Source organism: Lagenorhynchus albirostris, chromosome 9 (assembly GCF_949774975.1).
Source record: "Lagenorhynchus albirostris chromosome 9, mLagAlb1.1, whole genome shotgun sequence".
NCBI lineage: Eukaryota > Metazoa > Chordata > Mammalia > Artiodactyla > Delphinidae > Lagenorhynchus > Lagenorhynchus albirostris.
Window position 1 is genome coordinate 60,884,841 of NC_083103.1, and position 27,276 is coordinate 60,912,116.

The 27,276-nt window shown below is 37.4% G+C and overlaps 1 protein-coding gene and 1 pseudogene across 1 annotated transcript in view; both read right to left on the reverse strand.

Annotated features, from left to right (window-relative positions):
- The window catches only part of DLG2 (discs large MAGUK scaffold protein 2), an 812,204-nt gene that overhangs the window by 576,423 nt on the left and 208,505 nt on the right, over positions 1-27,276 (reverse strand). The window contains exon 5 of the mRNA XM_060157866.1: positions 11,092-11,261. Coding sequence (XP_060013849.1) covers positions 11,092-11,261 — 170 coding nt within the window. The remainder of the gene's footprint in view (positions 1-11,091; positions 11,262-27,276) is intronic.
- Positions 15,768-16,461, reverse strand: LOC132525324 (charged multivesicular body protein 5-like; annotated as a pseudogene).

Consider the following 27,276-nt stretch of genomic DNA (forward strand, 5'->3'; position numbering starts at 1 on the left):
TCTCCACACCCTCTCCAGCATTTATTGTTTAAAGATTTTTTTGATGATGGCCATTCTGACTGGTATGAGGTGATACCTCATTGTAATTTTGATTTGCATTTCTCTAATAATTAGTGACGTTGATCATCCTTTCATGTGTTTGTTGGCAATCTGTATATATTCTTTGGAGAAATGTCTATTTAGGTCTTCTGCGCATTTTTGGATTGGGTTGTTTGGTTTTTTGATATTGAGCTGCTTGTAAATTTTGGAGATTATTCCTTTGTCAGTTGCTTCATTTGCAAATATTTTCTCCCATTCTGAGCATTGTCTTTTCATCTGCTCTCTGTTTAGCCTTGACTGAAAATTCTCAACCTTTCCTAATATCATCTTTATTATGAAAATTTCCTACTTACAGTGGATTTTTGGTGGGATCTCATAATTGGCTAGCCCATAGCATATTCCATGTTTAAAAATTCCTAAGTTGGCTTTCTCTATGGGTATTAAAAGCAGAGATTTTTTTTTTAATCTTTCCTATTAACTTTTCTGTAAGGGATGATGTGTCTATCTCGCTGCAATTGAATTACGCTCAGGGACAAAGTCCATGTAGTAGTACAAGACTTCTGACTGACAGGTAATGGCATTCAGAGTCATGGTCCATGAATAAAAAATACTGCAATCTTTAATTTTATTGGATCTCAATGTTCCAGAGAAGAAGAAGAATTTAATGTACACTGGTTGATGAGCTTGGGAACCAAAATGGATTTAGTTAGGGGACCGTGATGAATTTAGCATGAAGTCAGGGCCAGCTAGCAGAAAAGGACTGCATTATTTCAGTCTAGGTGAATGACAGTTTTCTAGGAAGGTACTTGAGAGAAAAGCCAAAAATCTTTATTTATTGTCACTCCTTTGATTTAGCACTTAGAATGCCTGGTTTAATAAATGTTTTTGAAATAAAATATTTCTTGAGTGAATGGAGGATTATTTTCTGCACATATTTGCTTCTTAAAAATATAAACAAGGAAGGAGAACACTTTAAAATTATTGGGCACTGAGATGTACCAGGTATCTCATTAAATGCTCACAATAACCAAGGCTACTTAATATGCCCATTTAACAGTTAGGTAAAACAAGGGTTGAAACACTTAGATGCTGTCCATATCCTAAGATCTTTTCATGGAATTGCTTTGTTGCTGATCCTAAATTGGAAAGATTTATATTCATAGTATTTACCACAGCAACACATTTACTTTTAAAACTTTTAAAAATAGTATACATACAAATGCATCTACATACAAAACAGAAACAGTCTCACAGACATAGAAAACAAATTTATGGTTTCCAAAGGGGAGGCGGAAGGGGGATAAATTAGGAGTATGGGATAAACAGATATCATAAAATAGACAAGCAACAAAGATTTACTGTATAGCCCTGGGAATTATATTCAATATTGTGTAATAACTTATAATGGAATATAATCAGAAAAAAGTAACTGAATCACTTTGCTGTATACCTGAATCTAACAAAATATTATAAGTTTAATAAAAAAAATTGAAAAAAATGCTATACAAGTATTTACCTGAGCAAATATTCACAGCTAGGTAAACAGTGTTTTCTATGTGAATTATAAAACTTTTGAATGTCAATAAACCAAACTACATCTAGTACAAGGCATTTTTTTATATCTGAAGTTTTCATGGTAAAAAATAATTTTGACTTTCAAAAAGCCATTGATCATAAATTCTGTTAAAATTCCTGAACTAGCTTTAAACAAAAAAGAAGTAAGAAAAGAAACAATGGCCAAGTGTTAACCTCAAAGGGCAAATGAGAGGTGGGGCATCGTTCCTTAATTTCCAAAATGATTTAGTAAATATAATTAGTTGTTTTTACACTCCTATGATGTTATAATGTACAGAACAGTGGGGAGGATAGTAGAAATATTTGTAGTTTGTTTCTTCATGAATAAAGCACTTGCTACAAGGCTCAGGAGAGAGGTTTTTTTTTTTACGGATGTCATTACAAAGACGGACTAAATATCAGCTTAGAGAAAGAGCCTCCCAACCCACAAGTACATATCATTTATCCAGAAATGATCAGAAACTAACCATGTACATATTAAAGAAATTCTACAGAAAGTGCCTGGGAACAAGGTGAGCTCATCAAATATGTTGTCCTTTGTCCAATTATTTAAAAAAAAAGTATTTGTTCTTTGGGAGATCAGAGAGTGGTGATTTAATTACAATTTATTTCCAAGAAGACTATTTCCCTGGCTTAACATGTAGTTAGGCATTTTCTTTTAGACTCTGAATATTATATTTCAGTAAAACGTTGCACTACACATGCACTCAAGCATATCCCTGTTTCCTCCAAGAGAACAATTTGGGTAATTCAAAAGGACTGAAAAAAATTTATCACTAAAAGGAAAATGTAGTATTTTGAGATCTCATGCCAAACAGCTGAATTGCTATTTGTGCTTATTAAGAATCATTGGGACTTCCCTGGTGGCACAGTGGTTAAGAATCCGCCTGCTGATGCAGGGCACACGGGTTCAATCCCTGGTCCAGGAGGATCCCACATGCTGCAGAGCAACTGGGCCCGTGCGCCACAACAACTGAGCCCGTGAGCCACAACCACTGAAGCCCGCGCGCCTAGAGCCTGTGCTCCGCAATGAGAGAAGCCACCGCAATGAGACGGCCATGCACTGCAAGGAAGAGTAGTCCCCACTTGCGGCAACTAGAGAAAGCCCCGCGCACAGCAGTGACGACCCAATGCAGCCAAAAATAAATAAATAAAAAAAAATAAAACTCCCTCTGGTTTAAAAAAGAAAAGAAAAAGTGTCAAACCATTATTCAGAAAGGCCCTTCACCACAAAGAGGTCTACCTACCACGTAGAACTCAGAGCCTGGGACAGGGGACTGAATAAAGAGTAAACAGTGCCTTGCATTCAGAGACACATTTATATGTGCATTGAAAAATGAATATACATTATAATTTACCCCATGGCAAGAAAGGGGAAACGTATGGCGTCCCTTGATGCAGTAAATGGTTGGATGCCAGCAATCAAAATCACTGCATAACTGCTGTGTTCAGTTTTTACCCAGTGGTCTGGTGATCCATTTGGGTATGAAGAGCTGAATTCTGGACAACTGAAAACTTTGCTAACCTAAACATTCCCAAGTTATCATGGTCAGGTGGTAGTTGTACAACCTGTTATAGAATGCCGTCAGCAAAATTATCCATGGACAGATGGGATAAAAAGAAGAATTTCAGTGCAGGCAGTCTCTGTACTATGCTGTAAGGATGGTACACTCAATTTTCAATTAAAATCTTAGCTCATTCAAATGTTGATCGAGCACTTGTTATATACTCAATACCTGTAGCTCTAGGTCTATATACCAAAAATCAAGTTGTGAAATGGTTAATTTACCAAATGACCATCTCTGAAAACTGCCAGTTGAGTTTCTCATATCAACTCTGAGAAAGTTTACTCTGGCCACGTTAGTGTCAGAGAGAAAAAAGACCAGAACAGATGGAAGAAGAAGGACAGATGAGAGAAAAGAGTTGAGTATGCAGATATCGAGACAAGTCGTAAACTTCATTCCAGTTAGATATTTGAGAAATTGTCTGTAATATCAGAGGCATGCTAAGTTGATATTTAACCAGGCTGGACAATAAATCTGTTATGTAGGCTATTAAGAAAAAATAAAATAAAAATCCTCAATAATCTAGAAGTTGGTTTTTGATTACTTGGCCTGTTAAGCAAAGTGCTAGATGCTTCAAATACTGTTTATCCCAATCTTTTGAATGGATAGTTTCTGTAAGGGGTCCATGCAAGGGTTTGCCTCATAAGGAACTCCTCTTGGCAGTAAAATCATTCAGCTTCCATCTTGGCCCTTGTTTTTTCCTCCTGCCATACTGATGAGTATGAGCTGATGAGTGATGAGCATGATCTGTCTTGGACTCTACTCCATCTCTCCACCCCAATTCCTCCCACTTGCGACACAGAGTTTGGTTGCAGACTAAACCTAGGGCTTGTACTTCCCTTTTAAGTGTTCATTAAATGCTTCAAATTTAGCACAGGCCAGGGTAGAGATCATAAACTCAGTGTCTTAAGTGTTAGACTTTGCAGCTTGTTTATCTCCTTAATTTGGGCTGTTGATATCTATCTTTTCTATGTGCTAAGGTTACTTGGATGGTCCGGTAACAAGAAAATGAACAGAAGAGGAAGAAATGAAGTGTTTTAGAAGCTCTTAGAAGTGAAAGGCTGCTTCTGATTGGATTGATTAGTAATAGCTTTGTGGAGGAGATAGAATTGAACTGGCTTGGCTCTTGGGGATGGATATGATGCCAAAAGGTAGTGATCACAGTGGTAAGGAAACGCATTCCAAAGGTGGGAACAGGACAAACAAAGGCTTAGAGGCAGGAAAGTATGGCATGTGTTTAAGAAATTGTGCATAGTCCAGCTTACCTGGATAAGAAGACAGATGAATGAGAGAAGAGAGAAGAAAAGGCTGAAATCAAATTTTGTTGCTGCAGAGGGAGATCATAGAGGGTGTGAAATACAGTAACAAGAAATTTAGATTTTTACCTAGCGCCAGGGAAGAACCACTAGAGACTTTTGAGCAGGGCAGAACAATTAACAGAGCTGCGATTTTTGGAAGATTGATCTAGAAGTGTGTGGGAATGGAAGGGAGGGATTGGCAATGGATTCTATTACAGTAGATCAGACAAGACATAATGAAGATATGAACACCATAGTAATGGCGGTGGAGATTTTAAAGAGAAGACTAGTTATGTTGGAGGTAGTTTCCAAAGGACATGATGCCTGATTTAATAAAGGTGGCAAAGAAGAAAGAAGAATCAAAAGAAAAGGACTTTGAACTTTTTAATTTGGATGAGTGGGACAATCTTTAACATAAATGGAGAGGACAGAAGGAAGAGCAGATTGTACTGGTGGAGGACAGGCGGTGGACGCTGACCCTGAGGAGACATCATGAGGTCAGTTTTCAACATGCTTGGAGATACTTCTGCACATGGAGGCTACTGAAATCTATGCCCAAACTAGGAAAACTAAGGAAAAATACAAACAGACATATATGCACATTTTCATAAAACATAGATTCATATACCACATCATAACTCAGACCTGTTAGAAACAAATTTATATAGAGCTAGAGAGAACAACACAGCTGAACATACTATATATGTGCACATACAGATGCCAGCACCAATATATTAAAAATATATGTGTGTGTGTATATACATGCCGAAATCTGAGTCAATGCATGAAAATATATATTGGCTTCATCTGAAATTGCTTAATAGTAAAAACTTTTAATTAACTTTCGAGTCTTTAATCCAAGAAATATGAATACTTACTAAAGGACTAGATTGTGTAAAATACTATGGGAAGCACTTTAAAGCACCAGAATGAGTATGTGCTTTGCTGCTTTTCTTTATTCAACTTTTAGTCAATTATGATAATAAAAAGAGTAAAAATAATTAAATACGTATTGAGAATTTACAATTATTATCCTGAAAATAACCTTATGAATTAGATACTCAAATTACATCTATTTTGCAGACAAGGAAGGTGAGGCACAAAGAGGTTAAGACACTTACTCTAGTTTTCATACCTACTTAGAGAGACGTCCAGGAACTTCATCACTACATATGTGGCTTCTCTAGTGGTTGAATTATACACATTATAAATGGCCATTAGTATAGTGACTTTTACAGTCAGTGTGTTTTATACTTATTTTTACTTCTTGTGCAAAGCTGAGAGCATTCTTCACTGCATTTGCAGTTCGCACTGTTACAGACTTTTATAACTGAAAAAATGTATATAACTATGAAGAAATTAAAACTGAAGATGTTTAAAAACATTTTCAAAAATAATGTAGAATTGGTGAAATGTTTTGCTAGACAAAATTTATCACTCTTTGAGTTTTTATTAAAAAATAAGGTGGTTAGGGTGCAGTGGTTGAGGGTCCACCTGCTGACGCAGGGGACACGGGTTCGTGCCCCGGTCCGGGAAGATCCCACATGCCGCGGAGCGGCTGGGCCCGTGAGCCATGGCCGCTGAGCCTGCGTGTCCGGAGCCTGTGCTCCACAACGGGAGAGGCCCGCGTACCGCAAACATAAATAAATAAATAAATAAATAAATAAAATAAAATAAAAAATAAGGTGGTTAAATAAAGTCTACCTTTGGATTTAACAATGTTATGGCCTTAATATTTCCATTCTAGAACCTGGCCTTCAACTAGCTATATTATCTGTAAGCAGCAAGAACATCTTAGAAGGCATCTCATTTCTTATATAGGTTTAGGCTTCTTTGGCTTAGGCCACAGAAACCAACAGTCTACAAGTGTTTACTTATCTAGTTCCTGAGAAATTATGACTTAGAGTGTCCTTGGGAAAGTCACTAGAAAGACTTTTATTATAAACCTATTTCCTGGGAAACCACATGCACACTTCAGATTCTCTTCCTCGCATATTTTTGGTTGTTTGGCAAGTCTAAATGGATTTGCCTAATCACAACTTCCTATACATGATTAGCCATTTTTTTCTCAACTGACTGCCTGCACACAGACACCCCAGCTGCTTGCAATGACCAAATCTGTAACTGTGAGGTTAGGGAAATTTTTATATATTGTTAAGAAGAGACATTTTAAATCAGTAGTGCATATTACCCAAATATCCCTTACTGAAATACATGGCTATAAACCATTAGCCAGATGATTCTAATTGAATATTGGGAAGGCTAGTACTGCTATACAGACGAATCACATACATCAAAGATCATCTCAGAATTCGTGATTTGTACAATAGGTGGAATAAACATAAGGGTGTAAATTGGAAAACTGTAAATTTAATTCTACCACAAATGATTTTTTCAAGGAATCCCTTAACATTGCATCTGTATAACAAAAAGGAATAACACTGTTTACCTTCTGTCCCATGTAAAAACAAATAAACAAAACCAAAAATAATCCCCAAACAAAAATGGCCTGGGGCATTAAGAATGTCTATCAAATAGATCTACTAAATGTTTATAACTGTTCAAAATAGCTAAAGTAGCCATATTCATGATTTTTATATTAAAGACTATTGGTAAAAGTGAGAAAGTCAATCATTCAGGTATTTCCCCAACTCCAGATATTTGATAAAAAATGGGAAAAATTCAGAGTATTAACAGGGTTTTCAGACAGATGTTTTCCAGTTCTGCCTCCTTTTCAGAATCTGCACAGTCTTCTCAACATGTCCAGTAGAGTCCCCATACGGGTTCCTCCACAGCCTTCCCCATCTCACAAATGGCACCCCAATCCATTAGATTGCTCTATTAGAAGGACCAATTAGAGTATGTCCAAGGGCCTCAACCTTGGACATACCCCACATCTAGATTACCAATAAGTGGCATCACTTACATCTTCACCATCCATTTTTCTCTACCTTCTCCAAGTGTCCCCTAACTGATCTCTGTTCCCACTCTTGCCCCCCTTCAATGCATTTTCTTTACAGCAGCTGAGTGATCTTCTAAAAACAACAAATTTGACCATATCACATGCTGAACATGTTTCAAGAACTTCCCATTGCATTTGAAATAAAATAACAAATCTGTAAATACGGTCAACGAAGCTGTACATGATCTGGCCCCTGCTCACCTTGACAATATCATTTCGTGTCATTCACTATCTTGTCATTAAACTTCAATCACAACTGACTTCTTTCAGTTCCTGGAAGGTACGAAGATCTTTCCTACACTGGGGCCTTCATATTCACATGCTTTTTACTTCTGTCTGGATACTCTCCTCCACCCTTTGTCCAGCTAACTTCTAATTTTATTTGTATTTCAAAGTTTAGCTTAAGTGGCACTTCCTCAGGGAAGTCTTCTTTGACCCACTATTTAATTCGTGCCTCCTTAATCATTTATGCTCATTGATATCATGTTTCCCAATTTAGATTATAGGTGTTTTCTACATCAGACCATAATCTTCTTGAGCGAGAATTCTCTCTGTTTTCTTTGTGAATCCTCATTGTCTGGGTCTGTGTCAAGTCCACAATAAATACTTCATAAATATTTGCTGAATCACTGAAGAACTAAATTAATGACCACATTCAGTTAGCTCTGTATTATATACTCATAATTGAGGCTAGTTAGCCCAGTTGGCAAGAGTGTTGATATTTACTATTGAGAATGCCCACATGCTCAGTGAAGGGAAGATAAGGGTCTGAAAGCACATATTAAATTTTAAATTCTCTGGAGCATTTTGGATCTCCTGATCAAGATGAATCACATCTTCCTCTTTGTTCAATTGGAATCATGGCTCAAGTTCAACCACAGAGCTGATTTCATTCTGTCTAGCATTAAAGTGAGTTGGCTTTATGTCTCTCTCTCCCATTAGAACTTTCTGATTCTCCCATTAGAAGCACATCTGATTCATCTTCATTGTCTCCACTGCATAACAGTTTCCATGGCATGAGTTAAACATTGACAGAAATTAAAAAATATATATATCATCATTCAAAAATAAAGAATAAAGGTGCCAAGGGAGGTTAAGACTGCAAGGTATCAACAGATTTAGTGTAGAATCCAATTTACTCTGATTCATCACATCCTGCGTTCAAGGCACAGGGAAAGGCATCAAGGATTTAAACAATGACTAAAACAGTTTCTTTCTCTGTAAATCAATAAGCTCTATATAGAGAAACAAATCCCCATCAGTGATCTTTGTATGGTGACAGTACAAAAAAGTATGACTGATTCAACATAAACCCAACAGGACCAACAGGCCCACAGCCCTCTACAGGAATTTGGCAGGAGCCTGCTTTCAGGGATGTAAAATTAGCTCTACCAGTTTCCTGGTTCTCCTTTCCCCAGTAGAAAAAGCCCATCACCCATCAGCTCGGTGCTTTGTGACCACCTAGAAGGGTGGTATAGGGAGGGTGGGAGGGAGGGAGACGCAAGAGGGAAGAGATATGGGAACATATGTGTACGTATAACTGACTCACTTTGTTATAAAGCAGAAACTAACACACCATTGTAAAGCAATTATACTCCAATAAAGATGTTAATAAATAAATAAATAAATAAACCAAAAGAAAAGCCCGTCACCCATATGCTGCATACTTTCATTGGGTTATTGTCTGGGTATTCCTGGTCGATTAATGCTCACCGGTCCCCACGTCTCACTCTCTTTGTCCCAGGGAAATTCCTGCCCCACTCCTGGCTCCAAGGAGAATATAGTTCAGACAGAAGTAAACCAGCTAGGGCCCTAATACCAAAGATAGAGATCCCCAAAAAATGTGTTCCTGATAAAATTAAGGAGTTTTGGCTCTCGATTCCCTAGAACCTTTAAGTGCTCTGCTGAGCAGCTGGAGGTCATCGAGTGACTCAGCACTCGATGACCTCCTAATGGATGGTAATGCTTTGCTGAGTGCTTTCAACTAGTACGTGCCTTAAGGCTGTGCTGAATAATTGCTGTTAATTGAATTGTAGAAATATCTACGTTATTTATATATAGTATATCTTTTTAATCAAAGTAGTGGGATGCTCATTTGGTTTAACTTTAAAGCACATGGCAAATATGATTTTAGTACATGTGTAGGATAGAAGGTCTTTTCTTTCATATCACCAGACATTGTGGTATGGAAATGCTTTACCTTCTTTTCTTTCCACCTACCTCCCCCAGAATTAATTATGTGATTTTAATGCATTTGAATTTAACTCACGAGGGATCCTTGATAACTTTATTAGATTACCAAACAACTGTAGCAGAGGCTCAAAGTATATGGAGCAAACTACAAATAACATGTATATACTATATAGTTAATACTTGTTGTCAATTTGTGCCAGCCATTATTCTAATCACCTTATGTATATTGACTCGTCTGATCCTCACAAGATTTCTAGGGGCAAGTGCTATTATTACCTGCATTTTGTAGATAAGAAAATTAAGGCTCAGAGAGGTTAAGCAATTTGCCCAAGGTCAAACAGCTAGTGAGCTGCAGAGCTAGGATTCCAACTTAGGCACTTTGGCTCTGGAGTCTGCACTCAACCAGAAAGCTTTTCTGCTCACCACTTGCCAGCTATTAGTTAAATGTTTAATTCTCATAAGCCCAATGGGATGCTACCATTATGATCCCCATTTAATAAGGGGGTTGGTCTAACCAACGTCACTCTGCTTGTAAGTGGCTGAACCAGGCTTTTAAACTCAGTCCCGCCTGAGTCTTGGGTCTGAGATCTTAAATACCACCCACCACTACCTTGCAGAGAAGGTGGTGTGCTTATTTGTAAATCACATATAGTATTAGAGATTACATAGATTTTAAGGGAAAGAGAAATAATTTACTAAAAGAGTATAGTGACTCTGTATTCAAAATCTTTTAAAATATTTAAAATACTCAAGCCAATTATTTGATTTTTCTAAAACATTTGAAATACTGTTAATATTAACTGTCATCATTCTGAAGAGCAGAGCTCAAAGGACTATTCTTAAAAATTAATATAATGATTCATCTTACTGTTTATGTGATTCCCCAGGGTAACTGCAATTACCTCAAGAGATTTGTGAACATTTCAGAAAAATAAATTTTAACTTATTTTGACTCTTGCAAGTATAAAATGCTATGTAGTACTTGAATACAACAGATAAGAGTATTATAAAATCAAAACGAATCACAAGTGTCATAAAAATATAATAATTGTTATTTCAGGATAGGCTATTTCAATTATTATTTTTCACATTACTATTTTACTAAAGGAGGGAGGTTACCATTTACATTTGAAAAGTTAGAAAAGTATTAACATGCCGGCTAAGTCATGATGATCCGGTAAGATTAAAAATTTATAGAAAAATGTAGATGGTTGTTGTTGTTATTGTTTATAAGAAAATTTCCTCAGAAATCTATCCTTTCCTTCTCTAAGTTCATATTTACAGTAGTGGTTTCTTACTCTACGTAAAAACCTACCATTATCATAGGATTTCAAAACTCATGGTAAGTGCTGACTATCAGACAATAAAAGAATGGACTACATAGATGTGTTATGGCATAATCTTTAGCCAAATAGGTTGTCACTGGTGTTCTATTGTGAGTTATTTATGTGTCTATTACCTTTAGGCCCTTTGAACAGCTTGATTTCCACAACAGTCTCCAAAATGGGTCGTCTTCTACGCACGTACAGCCGAACAATAGACCCTGCTTCTTTGAGCGCTTCCACTGCTTTACTGTGGGAAACCTCTGACACATCCACCTCGTTCACCCGTAAGATACAATCATTGACCCTGAAAGAAAGGAAAAGAGGCAAAGGTCAGGAGTGGCTAAGAGAATTTCTGAAAGAATCTTATGAGTATCTAACCTTAAGATGTGGGGAGGCAAAAGGTATAGGCAATTTAAAAATATTTATACTTGGAAGAAATACTTCAAATGAAGGAAATCGAGAAAACCTTGAACTCCTCAGCCTTCACAGTTTTCCCAACATTGACCACCCTACTGGTCAGGTCCCATACTGAACTCCAGTCCACTCTGACTGGGACTGCATCACATAGGGGGCAGTTAGAAGGACACATATTTTAAGGTCTCTGTCAGTCACATCAGCATTTTGATTGGTTTTAATTGCCTTGACTGAGGGTTACAATTTGAGTGGTTCTCAGAACTTACTCCCACAGACTATATAGACATAGCAAATGTAACTTTATAAATTAGTTTTTCTTGAATTTTTAATTTACTAGCTATAAAAGTAATATATAATCATTTTAGAAAATCTGAAAAATATAACATGCAGAAAGAAAAAAATATATACAGGATTCAATCATCTGAAATAATGTTAGCTTTCTGGCAAATTATCTTCCAGTGTTTTTTTTTCCCCCTCAAATTCATTTCACGATATTATAGGGATTAAAGTCCAGATCTCACAAAATTCAAATAAAATCTCAATCCTTGCCCTAGGTACTTTCTTTAAAAACTAAGAATTATGACACGGCCTACATTAGACTTTTCCTTTTTGCCATTTTTTTCATGGGAAGGAACAAGCTGAATTTTCCATTAAGCTTTCTAGATACTTTATAGTTCATAGTGGCCATGAACTGTAAATCTCTTTTATATTCACAATAATAATTAGTGAGAATATTAATAATGGTTAAGGGTGTCAGACTTGAGATTAGAAGGAGTTCTTCCCCTCACTCCACAGATCCATTCTCGTGTTCCCCATCCCAGTTCGCTGTGTTGCTCGGAGTAAGAAATAAGGGGCTACCCCTGCTTCACCCCTCCTCCCACCACCCATTCGGCTCCACCTGCAAAGTACATCTACAGTCCATCCAGGTTCCTCATCTCCAGTGCTACCCTGTTGGCTGAAGTCAACATCATCTCTCACCTGAACTACTTCCACAGCCTCCTACCTAGTCTCTCCGATCCTCTCTTGTCACCTTCCAACTCATTCTCCACAGTGCCCAGGATAAAGTGGACATGGTTGGTTGCTTAACCCCCTTCCATTCCATTCCCCACTTCCTTCTTCCAAACAGTGCCTGATTTTGTTCAGGTGATCTATTCTTCAGCAAATTTTTGTTAAATGAATGAAAGAGCAAGTCTAAGTTCAATTATTGGGCCCTCTATTTCCTAAGTTTGTAAACATTGATAATTTTTTTTAACTTCTCTAAGCCTCCACAGTCTCATCTATAAAATAGATATAATAGTAATGCCTACGATAAAGACTTTGGGGAAGATTAAATGTGGTAATGTCCATATAAGTCCTTAGCACAGACCTCAGTATGTAATAAGCACCTAATAAATGGTTGTTATTGGTAGCAGTGCACAATTTGTTGATTTGCAATATTCTTAACTATTGGATTCCTTCCATAGTCTTGTGGAATAGGATCTATTACCCATATTACACAGATAAGAGTTGTTCCAAGTGGTTAAGTTCTTTGTCTAAAGCTGTCAGCAATTTGATTAGAGATTGGATATGATCCTAGGTCTTATTTCAAAATTTGTTCTTTCCTCTTAGGACACATACGTCTAATGTGATGAATAGTTTCATGTATGTTGTGCGCATCAATTTAAAATTGTAACACGGTAGTGGAAATATATAAAAAGTATGGGAAGAATTTTCCTATCTTTTTTGTTCATAACTTTTCTATATGTATTTGCGGAACTGCGTGATAGGAACTCTTGGCTCAATGAGAACCCTGATTAGCTTCAAATTCTTGAGCTAGAACAATTTCACTTACAAAGATTCAGTGGTGTCATTTCATCATAACAGATGCTATGGCTTTAATAGGTTTATACAGACATTTCCTCTCTGACTGACTAAAAAAAATCATGGAAAACTACCAATTAAAATAGTTTTGAGAATGTAGGCATCACGGGTGCCAGCCACCCTGCAGCAGCTGGTCCTTTGAGAGTGGGTAATTTTGTCATCTCATGATAATGCAAAAACATAATGTTTACCATCACCCTATGCTCAGCATACTAATCGTATATTAAAACACTGCTTTCCATAGAAGGGAGTGGCTGACATTAAAGAGAAAATTCTGGATGCTCTATCTATTCAAACTCTACTAAATTTTTTCCTTTTGTATACACTGGAATCCTTAATTGTCAAATGCTGGGGTGAGGAAATCACAGCCTAAATCAGATGTTTTTTTCTGAACATGTGGACAAAGTAGGCAGCTTTAGTGCACTAAAAAAACCCCACCGGACTAGCAGTCAGGAGGTTTGGATTTGAGTCCCAGCTGTGTATCAGCTGTGCGACCATGGTCGAGTCACTTCATCTTTTTGAACTTCAGTTTCCCATGAAAAGAGAGTAAGCATGCCTAGAGTTAATGACAGGAGTAACCAGACAGATAAATATATGAAGGTATGCGTAAACTGTAACGTACCGTATATGAGAGAGTTGCAGCTATTGATAGGTGAATCAAAGATGCTGTGCTCAGAATTTGTTGAAAGGTAAATAGGATGGAAATTGAAATTTCTAAAGGGTCTACTATGTGCCAGATATCATTTTGGTGACTTCATTTATTTGCTCGTGTTTAAATCAAACCATTTATAAAACACAGATTCTTATTTTACAGACAATGAAATTTTACTGACAAGGTCACCGTGTTGGTGAGGGCAGCAACAGGATTCCAATCTAGTTTTGTCCTTTTGTGGAGCCTATGCCGATACAAAGTTACTCAGAGTCGATTGTTTAAAAAAAAAAAAAAAAAGGAATGTGAGGGGAGAAGTTTATATTCAAATTCTTAAAACAGAAAAGAAAGGATATCAAGCCAAACTAGGGAACTCAACTTTCCTTCCTCCCAATCACTTGAAATAGCATTTGGCGAGAGGGTCATGGCTATTTAGAATTAATTTGCTTTCTCTACCAGTAGATAATCTCCATGAGTAAAGGCAGCACTGGAATTCATTCTGAAACATATAAATATACCACTAGCTTCAAACTCAAATAACACTGTTTCAGTGAAAAGTGAAGTCTTTATCGTATTTCTGAGACATTGTATTAGAAAGCCATTTACATACAAACTTTCTCCCTACTGTACCCACATAATTAAGTTGATGGTTTCACTCTTTCAGGGCTTGCTGTTTTGGATATAAGTCTACAATATCCTTTTTGTGGACCAGTATTGCCCATGAAATTAAAAGGTTAATTTTAATCTTCCTAGTCTCAGTTCCTTTGGACATTTTGGTACATTTCCTTGCAGAAAATATCTTTGAAACAAAAAGTACATTTCATCACTAACATGTCCACAGAATCACATCTAAAATTTGCACTAAGCAGGGAATTCCCTGGCTGTCCAGTGGTTAGGACTCAGCATGTTCACTGCTGAAGGCACGGGTTCAACACCTGGTCAGGGAATTAAGATTCTGCAAGCCGTGTGATGCGGCCAAAAGAAAAAATTTGCACTAAACAAATATTCTGGAATATGATATAGTATCACTGAAAAGTCAACTAATACTTAAAAATTATTTGTTCTACTCTGAAGATATCTAAAAGAACATGTAATGTCTACTCTCATTCATAGGTATTAAAGTATGTTCTATTGTAAAACAAGGTTTGTGATTTTATACATTTGTAAGGATGTTAATTCATTAAAAATAATCACTAAATGCTTGTATTAATTTTTTTAAAAAAACCTGTTTATTATGTATTAAAAAATAGTGGGGGGAAAGATAAAGTTTCAGCTCTGGTTCTTTGTGGATGTGGAGATTATGGATTTCCTTTTTTTCCTTTTGAAAAATATTTACTGAGTATAAAGAAATGTCCTATACATTAAATATCAAGAAATATTCATTATTGATTACAAGTCCGCTGTAACACTGAAGGAACCACAGAATCAAAATAGCCACCCATGATACAGTAGTGATAATTCCATTCCAGTATTGGACACAGTAATGATTTACTCACAAGACACAAGAAAACTCACCAAAAAAGGCCATCACTTTAACCAACCTATAATACCACAAGAGAAAACGGTTTTGAATCATAATATGGACAGTCCCACTAATCTCGTCTTTGTCATCAATTTATCAGGTCAATTTGAGATTGTGGAGATATGCTGTCATAGAACTTAAAGATTCCCATTTCCTTGGTTTTATTTCAAAATTACTATTAAGGAATGAAGTTATACAAACCCAATGATAATTTTAAGTAAGTTAGTCTTTGATAAAAGAAAAGGAATAAAAATTTAGTATGAAGAAAGCTTCCTTCAAGCAATGAATCTCTTAACGGAAAAAAAATGAAAGCAATGTAATTAACTTTTCCTCCACAGAAAGGAAAGAAACCTAAATCTGTTATGGCAAACTTGGAAAGATAAATATTTCCTAGTCCCAGAATATGTGTTTATTTTACATGATGTACTTGAATGATGCAAGTCTATGAAGCAGGGATCTGTGGCAATCCAAATTCACCCACCAGGACTCCATCCTTATTCTTTGTGTCAGTGGGAACACCTTCTGGAATTGCAGGGCAGCTGCTGCTTCATCCAAATAAGAACTGTCTTTTATCAGCCAGAAGCTCATCGCCCAGTGCATCCAACTCTGCTTCTAGGTCATCTTCATCTAATTCTGGGGTGCCGTAACTACGACTCAGTGCTTCTTGGATTTCATTTGCATCTTCCATCATATCCTCTAGCTGGTCTTGTACATCCTCAGTCTGGTCAATTTTTACTTGCTTGTATGCTTTCTTCATTTCCTTTACACCCAGTGTCATAGCATCAACCGTGGTCTTGGTGTCCTTCAGTGACTGGATGATGTAATTGGCTTGTTCCATGTTAAATGACTGTTGGGCAAGACTGTCCCGCTGCTGCTCATACCTTTCCAGGACCCTCTCTCATCGTCTTGATCTGATCCTTATACTTCACTAGTTCAGCATCCAGCCGAGAAATCTTCTTGTCAATGGATTCTGCCCTGCTGTCCTCCGTGCCAATGCAGTCAGTCAGTCAAGCTGGGCGGCGGAGCCTTGGGTTTCGCTTTCCCGAAGAATCGGTTCATCTTGGGTGGCCACGAAGAAAACCAAAACGTTTGAGCAAAACCAGAAACGGAAGCAGAGTCACCTCCGCCTCCGACTTGACTTCCGGCCCTCCATGCACAAGCGCAATGTGCCTATTCGGATGTTTTAAAAAGCATATTTCTATATTTGTTTCTTCCAAAAGTTCTATAATGGACATACATCATCACAGAGAACCTAAGAACATGGGCCTGGGAGCCTTGGCCACACCTAGACACGACTGGGATCTTGTCCCAGCTCTAGAACTCAGGAGCTGTGTGACTTTGGGCAAGTCCTTTGACATCTCAAAGCTTCAGCTTTTGCATGTGAAAATAGGGATAATAAGATTGCTGTACGGATTAAATAATATATGTGAAATATTTAGCACAGTGCCTGAAAAATGGTAAGCTATTATAGTCATGAAAAAAACAAGAACAATTTTGCATGAGAAAGGATGTGAAAAGACTATAGTGGAAGGGAAAAAAATTCTAAAGGGACAGAAAGGAAGAGAGGGCTACCATCAGGTACTGAAAGTATTTTTGAAATTTTATATGGAGAAGAGAGAAAGAGATGCAATGAATGGGACTTGGGGGAAGAAAAATGTAAAAATAAGGCTTTTAAGTAAGTCTTGTTTTGTGGAGTATAGCTTTATTCCCCTTTCATCTTCCCTCTCCACTACCATCAAGAAAATAGTCAGTTCTAATATAAACTATAGCTTTATGGTAGCCGTAAAGAAAGCTTCTAAAGATCAGCACACTTGGCAGAATTCCCACCAGCTCGTGACTACTCTGTCCTTGCCCCACTCCACACCTGTAAACACATCCAGCCACTCAGACTGCTCAAGTCTTGATCCAAAAGGAGGCTTTAGGTCACAGGTCTGAAGCTTAATTTTGAAACTTAATGGTTATTAAGATGGGGTGGGTTGGTGTCTTGATTGGCTTGTTCTTTATTGTCTCCACTCAGTCCTACTCTCTTTGGTCAAATAGATGAATTAATTACAGACCAAAGGGCCACATCACGGAGAAAGCTGATCAATGTTTAATGTGCTGGATGAAATGCAATACTACATTATCAAATGGAAAACACTGGCTGGGATTTACACTGTCTGTGCTTAAAGAGATCAATGATTTATAGCAATCAGAATCTGTTTAAAAAGAATAATTGCATAGATTTTATGTGAACTATAAGGATACCAGAAAGGCTCTCAAGGTTAAGGTTGCAAAAATGCCTTACTTTTCTTTTATTCTTAGAGTCACTAAAGGTAGGTTAAGAACAAATAATAGACACTCAAAAGTTTATTTAAGAAAAGACAGATGCTTTACGTTACCAGAGAAAAGGAAAAAACACACACACACACACACACACACACACACACACACACACACACACACACACAGATTGACCCAAATGGCTTCAAATCATTATGACCTTCTCTAAATCTACTTAATTGTGTCTGTCTGCTGTCTTCCAGTATCCTCTCATGAAGCACATGTGGGTTCACTGGGTATATTTAAAGTTCCATCAGCTAAGGTTCCTCCTTATCGAAACTTCTCACCTTAAAAAACCATTTATTTCACTGACCTCACTAGGTGCTATTAGTCCATTAAAATTGAGAATAAAATAATAAAAATCAGCACAATTTAACAGTTTTCTAGGAAAGGTAAAGGACTGATGTTTTGGAAGCATCAGATATGAGTTGATGTAGTAATATCTACTAGGACTTTTTCTCTACCAAACATTCACAGGGTTGCAGGAAGAGTGACAGTTCATACAGCTTATCATGGATCACTTGTCAAGTTTGACAGTCCCTGTTTTGGGGAATCTGGAATCGAAACGATGAGATTCAGAGGTTCTATCTAAACAGAAGAAATAGAAGTTTGAAAGCTTCATATCGGGGCCTTTTTCTTCCACACTGACTGAAAAGTAGCAAAAGCTTATTTGCAAGAAGATGGGAATAAAGCAAATTTTTGGAAAGAAGTAAGGGCTTCAGTCCATGGTTGTCCAATCCAGCCTTGAATTTCAGAAGATATTCCAAGTGTCCTTCTAATTCATTCCCCTTTTTGATTAAGTAAGCTCAGGTGGATCTTTGTTACTCATCAACAAAAATTTCTAACTAATACAGTCAGACTTTGTGACCAGCACTTTGCATGCACTATATCCCTTACCTCATTCCTATTTTCCTTTTAATACTTAATTCAAGTTTATCTTGTCTTCTGGGAAGTCATCCTTGGCTCAACTGGCTGGTCCAGTGTCCCTCTACTAGGTAGTCAGTACAAAATATTAATGAAGTTACCAGACCTAGCAAATCAAAGTATAGGACATTCAGTTAAATTTGGATTTCAGATAAAAACAATACTAATTATTATTCAGATAAACACTTTTTAGTGTAAGTATGTTCTGTACCATGTTTGGGACATACTCAAAAATTACTTGTGTTTATCTGCTATTCAAATTTAATTAGGCGTACATACTGTGTTTATAAAAGTACAGTATTTATAAAAGCACTAAACTGTGCTTATTATACTGAACTGTGGTCTCTGGTTTATTCAAACGGTATAATCCTTGGTACATAATGGGAGATATTTACACTATGTACTATGTATATATTCTTTAATCTGTTTAACCTAAACAGAAACCTTGAAAGGTAGATATTGCTTCTTTCATTTTACAACAAAAACTGAAGCTAAAAGAAGTCTATAATGACAGTAAGTGTTGTCTAGGTAATCTCAAAGCTTACGCACTGCACCATCCATATCTCTAGTTTGTTAAAAATAATTTGGGGACATAATTAAGGACCAATCTCAACTGCTAACCATCAGTAGGATTAAGGATCATACTAGAAAGTGGTAAAGCCGAGCCAAATAGCAAAACCTAAATTTTTTTCTTAAAGAAAATCTAGTTCTCAACTTTGGAATCAGATTTCTATACTTTAAAACTAGGTTTAGAAAGGGTTCTCAAACTTCAGCGTGCATTAGAGTTACTTGAAGGATTTAAGTCATAGATTGCTGGGCTCCACTGCCATAGAGTTTCTGATTCAGTACGTCTGGAGCAGGAAAGAGGATTCACTTCTCTAACAAGTTTCTAGATAATGCTGGTGTTGTTGGTCTGGGACATACTCTGAAAACCACTGCTCAAGGTTCTGAAGGGTCACTCTACTTGGCTAGTGTGTGGTTCATTCTAAAATGAACAGGACTACTCAGTCTTATGTAGACCCAGGTGACTGTGCTGGAATTTCTGAGCTCTGACTCTGAACCCAATCCCTTCAATGTTGCAGCTCTTCATTCTTTGGAATGAAGTCTCTAAGGGAATATGGACCAGGAGACCACAGCTGCCATACCACGTGAAATCGTGTGTGAGAGCCATTTTCCAGCACTCATTTTATATGAGACTCTTTTCCCTACTGTTTTCCCACAGCAAAGGCCAACAGATAGCCACTCCATTCTACATTTTAAAAATAGGGCTCCTGCTCTCGTCTCTGACTCTGGGTGAGAGTAACTGGAGTTTATGATCCATAGAAGCCGTCTCCTACAGTGAATATATTGTTTTTCTCTCTCCATTTGCCACTTCATTTCCCATATATAAAACCCTTCCAGGATTCTCTGCAGCTGTCATCTGGGAAAAATCACAGCTTTCCCACGATGGGGGAAGAAATCGCTATTTTAGAGTCAGTGATTGGTCTTTCGGCACTTTCCCGGAAAAGGAGAGAGTCCAGTAACAAATCTCAGGCCAGGTAACTCGGTGAATGCAACATGGAAAAGAGGCACTAACTAGGGACTTCAAAGGGAAAGGATCATAGGACTGGAGATTACTTAGTCCACTCAGTCCAATACTCTGTCCACAGACAGGACTACATACCAACTTTCAAGAAACGAGGTCCCGGTACCTCCCATCTGGATTAAGGAAGTAGCTTTCTAGCTAGTTTTCCTGATGCCAGGTTACCTAGTCCCTCTTTACGTCATCCCACAGGCAAGCCCAACTCAGCTACAATTTCCTAAAGCAACCCTATCATTATTTCCTCTCCCTCAAAATTCGTCGAGTCACTTAACCTATATAAAATCAAAGCTGTGGTTAATTTATCCTTGTATTCCTAGTGTCTGCTATACAGCTGTCACTTAAGAATGAATGTCATTGAAGGGTCTCTAAATCTAGCCTCTTCTTATACCTCTCAAACTCCTGCTTCAGTCAATCCACATCCTCATTGTCCTGAAAATATAACAAGCTCATTCCTGTCTCTACATTTTATTTCATGGTGCTTTCTGCCTCCCAAATGCCTAGTTCAAACCAGCCTCATTTAAAGGCAAGCTCACACTCTCCAGCCTCATGAAATGTTTCCTAATCACACAAGTCCTCATTGCCTATGATGCCTGAAATGCAAATGCATGGTAGATTCTCATGAAAAAGCTACAGATTGATCTGGTACCCCTGCAGAACCTATAATTAAGTACTATACATTAAGAAATGCATTTTCAAATGTTGGATTTGATTTTCTATTTTCCTCTACTAAGAGTTACTCCAATCCCAGAAATTGATATGGATCAGCATATGTGAAATCGATAATTTTACATTTTCTGATTCTAATTTGATTTGACAATGTGATATCCGTGAACATTTTAGTGAAAAGTTGAGAAGCACAAGGAGCATGGTATGGTGGGAAGAATAGTGAGTTATAAACCAGACTGGAATTCTAATCCTCACACTTTCCACTTAAGTAAGGCATTTTTTTTCTTGTCTCTGTTTAAATTGAGTTCGATGATTTTACAATTCTTTTCTAACTCTGGTGTTCTATAAATCTAAATTCAAGGCTAACTCAGCCTGCCACCTAGCTCCACTTGGAAGTCTGGAATGTACTTCAAATGCAGCAGAATGCCAAATTATGCTTATTTTCTCTCCATGGACAACTATGTACTTTACTTTTTATTCTCTATCAAAGTAAATCATTCCATCTCCAAAAATGGGGAGTTCTCCTTCTCTCTCAGACACACGTCCAATCTGTCACACAGTTTTTTAGATTTAAACTTTTCTTTATACTCATTTACCCTACTGTGGCTCTTATTGTCAATCACCCAGATTCTGGAAAAAAAATTTGTAACCAGTCTCCTTGTTTCTAGTTTTGTCTTTTACAATCCATCTTCCAATTTATTGCCAGAATGGGGTTATTGAAAACCCACCTGATTGCTTTATTCCCCTATTTAATAGTCTTTGACTGCTTTTCACTGCCTACAGCAGATTTTCAAACATTTAAAAAACATAAGCCATCACTCTGATACCAAAGCCAGACAAATATGTCACAAAGAAAGAAAACTACAGGCCAATATCACTGATGAACATAGATGCAAAAATCCTCAACAAAATACTAGCCAATCCAACAGTACATTAAAAGGATCATACAGTATGATCAAGTGGGGTTTATCCCAGGAATGCCAGGATCCTTCAATATTTGCAAATCAATCAATGTGATAAACCATATTAACAAACTGAGGGAGAAAAACCATATGGTCATCTCAATAGATGCAGAGAAAGCTTTCGACGAAATTCAACACACATTTATGATAAAATTTCTCCAGAAAGTGGGCATAGAGGGAAACTACCTCAACATAATAAAGTCCATATATGACAAACCCACAGCCAACATCATCCTCAACAGTGAAAAACTGAAACCATTTCCACTAAGATCAGGAACAAGACAAGGTTGCCCACTCTCACCACTCTTATTCAATATAGTTTTGGAAGTTTTAGCCACAGCAATCAGAGAAGAAAAAGAAATAAAAGGAACCCAAACTGGAAAAGAAGAAGTAAAGCAGTCACTGCTTCCAGATGACATGATACTCTACATAGAGAATCCTAAAGATGCTACCAGAAAACTACTAGAGCTAATCAATGAATTTGGTAAAGTAGCAGGATACAAAATTAATGCACAGAAATCTCCTGCATTCCTATACACTACTGATGAAAAATCTGAAAGTGAAATTAAGAAAACACTCCCATTTACCATTGTAACAAAAAGAATAAAATATCTAGGAATAAAGCTACCTAAGGAGAAAAAAGACCTGTATGTAGAAAATTATAAGACACTGATGAAAGAAATTAAAGATGATACAAATAGATGGAGAGATATACCATGTTCTTGGATTGGAATAATCAACATTGTGAAAATGACTGTACTACCCAAAGCAATCGACAGATTCAATGCAATCCCTATCAAACTACCACTGGCATTTTTCACAGAAGTAGAACAAAAAATCTCACAATTTGTATGGAAAAGCAAAAGACCCCGAATAGCCAAAGCAATCTTGAGAACGAAAAATGGAGATGGAGGAATCAGGCTCCCTGACTTCAGACTATACTACAAAGCTACAGTAATCAAGACAGTATGGTACTGGCACAAAAACAAACATAGATCAATGGAACAGGACAGAAAGCCCAGAGATAAACCTACGCACATATGGTCACCTTATCTTTGATAAAGGAGGCAGGAATGTACAGTGGAGAAAAGACAGCCTCTTCAATAAGTGGTGCTGGGAAAACTGGACAGCTACATGTAAAATAATGAAATTAGAACACTCCCTACCACCATACACAAAAATAAACTCAAAATGGACTAAAGACCTAAATGTAAGGCCAGACACCATCAAACTCTTAGAGGAAAACATAGGCAGAACACTCTATGACATAAATCATAGCAAGATCCTTTTTGACCCACCTCCTAGAGAAATGGAAATAAAACCAAAAATAAACAAATGGGACCTAATGAAACTTAAAAGGTTTTGCACAGCAAAGGAAACCATAAACAAGATGAAAAGACAACCCTCAGAATGGGAGAAAATATTTGCCAAAGAAGCAACTGACAAAGGAATAATCTCCAAAACATACAAGCAACTCACACAGCTCAATATCAAGAAAACCAAACAACCCAATCCAAAAATGGGCAGAAGTCCTAAATAGACATTTCTCCAAAGAAGATATACAGATTGCCAACAAACACATGAAAGGATGCTCAACATCACTAATTATTAGAGAAATGCAAATCAAAACCACAATGAGGTATCACCTCACACCAGTCAGAATGGCCATCATCCAAAAATCTAGAAACAATAAATGCTGGAGAGGGTGTGGAGAAAAGGGAACCCTCTTGCACTGTTGGTGGGAATGTAAATTGATACAGCCACTATGGAGAACAGTATGGAGGTTCCTTAAAAAACTACAAATAGAGCTACCACATGACCCAGCAATCCCACTACTGGGCATATACCCTGAGAAAACCATAATTCAAAGAGTCATGCACCAAAATGTTCATTGCAGTTCTACTTACAATAGCCAGGACATGGAAGCAATCTAAGTGTCCATCAACAGATGATTGGATAAAGAAGATGTGGCATATATATACAATGGAATATTACTCAGCCATAGAAAGGAATGAAACTGAGTTATTTGCAGTGCAGTGGATGGACCTGGAGACTGTCATACAGAGTGAAGTAAGTCAGAAAGAGGAAAACAAATACCATATGCTAACACATATATATGGAATCTAAAAAAAAAAAGGTTCTGGAGAACCTAGGGGCAGGACAGGAATAAAGATGCAGATGTAGAAAATGGACTTGAGGATACGGGGAGGGGGAAGGGTAAGCTGGGACAAAGTGAGAAAGTGGCATGGACATATATACACTACTAAACGTAAAATTGATAGCTAGTGGGAAGCAGCCACATAGCACAGGGAGATCAGCTTGGTGCTTTGTGACCACCTAGAGGGATGGGATAGGGAAGGTGGGAGGGAGATGCAAGAGGGAAGAGATATGGGGACATATGTATATGTACAACTGATTCACTTTGTTATGAAGCAGAAACTGACACACCATTGTAAAGCAGTTATACTCTAATAAAGATGTTAAAAAATAAAAAAAAAGTATAAGCGAAGAAACCCTTTCTTCAAATGAAATCTTACTCAGAAGCTACATAATGTACATTTATAATTGTCTGTATATAACAAAGGCAGACTTTCTGTAATTTCTGTGGTGGGGAGGGAAATCTTACTCAGAAGCTACATAATGTACATTTATAATTGTCTGTATATAACAAAGGCAGACTTTCTGTGATTTCTGCAGTGGGGAGGGAAGGGAATCACAGCAGAGCCTGTTGGAAGGCCCTTGTTTGTGACTCCACAGAGGGCTCTGAGGAATCCAGAGTCAGGGCATCGTATATGACTGAGCAGGGGCCAGTGATTACTGAAAGAAATCCAGGGCATGCCCTTTCTCCAGGCCAAGTGCCCTGGCATTGACCAGTGTCTGCTGAAGTATCTTTTTCTAAATCACATTAAAATCACATAAAGGCTTCTGTGGTCTAGTGGTAGCACTATTCACAGGGTTCTATGGAACACAGATTGAGTCCACTTGCCTTTTATGATAAAGCTCAAAGACTTTCACATAACATATAAGTCTTTCCACAACTGGTTGTTATTCACCTCTCCAGCCGTGTCTCTTGCTATAACATTATAGTTTCTTCAAACCCCATGCAAGTTCATGACTCAGGCCTCTCTCCCTGACTGCAATAGCCACCTCCAGATGTCACATTTGTCTGAGTGCCTTACCCATTTTTTAAGACTAATGTCCATTCTGAGGTAGCTTTACAGTTTAACGGGGGGAGATAGTAAAACAAACTAGTAAAAGTCAGTATAATAAGTCCTATGGCAAGTGAAATATAGGGTGTTGCAGCAGCATATAATGGGAGAATCATGTTGGGGCTAGGGAGGCTGAGGAAAACTTGGAGCAACTGAGGTAGCTGAGATCTGAAGGTCAAATAGAAGTTAGCCAGATGAATAAAGAGAGGGAGAAGTGTTCCAGGAACAGTTTAACTGCTGGTGAGGCGAGGAGTGGAGATCAAGCCTTGATTGAAGGCCCTTGCAAGGCATGTTAAGGAATTGGACTTGAACCTAAAGACAATGGAAAGCCATTGTAGTATTCAAAACTAGAATAATGTTTTAGAAAGAGTTCTCAAGGTACAGTGTAGAGATGTGCAGACATGGATAGATTTGGGGTGCAGGGGAGTCTGGAAAAAAGCAAGCAAGGATTATTGTTAGAGGCTATTACATAATCTTGATAAAAGGCATGGTGGCCTGGATTAGACTAGTGGCAGTGGCAATCAGGATAAGAGGAAGGGACAGATGAAAGGGCTAATTAGAATCTACTAGATATACTGATGGATTGGTTGTGGAAAGTGAGGAAAAGGAGGAAATATTTTGTTTACATGTTTATTTCTATCTACAAATCATGAATCACTTGAGGGGAGAAATCCTATCTTACTCATTTTTGTATCTTTACTGCCTACTATGGTGCCAGGAAGAGTTGGCACTTAATATATGTTTGATAAATAAACCAATGAATTTTAGAAGTGGGGAAGTTGATAATGACACCTCTGCTGTCAGTATCCATACTTTTCCCTCATCCTTTCCAGTGATCTTGTCCCATGAGAATTCTGTGTCTTCCCATGTCCTCTCATTTCTCCTGCAATAAATATAATCAATTCAAATTTAATCAACCTAAGAAACAGCCTGTCATTCACAGGCATATTTGTATTAAAAAAAAAAAAAACAGAACACCAGTAAGAAGGCAAGGTCTAAACAAAATTGATCACCAATGATAAGATATCAAATATTAGTTGAAAGATATAATTACACACACACATAATCAACCAATATTTATTGAGCATGTACTATATAGTGCCAGGTATTGTGTAGGCACTGAGGCCACAGTGGTGAATGAGAAAGATACTGATGGCCCCAGATGCGAGACGTGGGGAGGAAGAGATTTACAAGAAGATCCCAAATCACATCACAAGGACAGCAGCCTTTATTACTTACATACAAGACTAATTCTAGTTTAAGCACACCTTTTAACCTTAAGAGTTTAGGTATTAATTTCAAGTTTTTATTAGTCGTATGATTATTTTAATTCTTGGAGCTCAATTTTCATAGAAAGAGAGAACTGAACCATAAGCAAGAATTCAAGTATACCATGTGGCAAGATGCTTGTAATCCTTTCCCTTATTTTGAATTGCTCTTCACTTATCATGTATTGATATAAGAGGTTTGCCTCAGTGCCCCCCACCATGGGAAGTGTGCACTATCTTATGAGCCAACTGATATTCTGTGTGCTTTTACTTATGCAGAGCAAATACAGATTATTTGATGGTAAGTGATTTCAACAGTTTATGAGATGTATAAAATATTTAAGAGAAAATTTTCAACACCTTTAAAATTCTTAAAATTATAAATGTTTAATCTCATGGTGAGTAAATTCATTGGTTGTTACAGGGAAACAATTTTCAACATTTGTACAGTTCAATAACAAATAAGATACCAGTATAACTTGATTTATTTGTTTTCTTATTTATTACATCTCTCCCCACAAGAATGGAGCTCTGCGAATGAAGAAATCTTACCTCTAATTTTCTCTGTTTTATCACCAGTGGTTAGCATAGCTCTTCACGCAATAAAGTACCACCATCCACCCAATTTTCCATATTCCTTTACTTTCCTCACCCTCCATATCCATTCCATTAGCCACATCAATTACTTCTAACTCCATAATGAATCCCAATCCATCAATTTCATTCCATTTCTGGTACCACCATGCAGTCCAAGTCACCACCACTTCTACCTGGACACATTGGCTCACTGGTTCTTCTCCTGTTCTCTACAATACATTCTCTATATTCTCTACTCTAAGCCAGAGTACATAATTTTAAAATTTAAATCAGATGCCGTCACTTACCCCTTGCTTAAGCCGTCCAAGCTCTTCCTACATTATGTAAAATAAAACCCAAGCCCC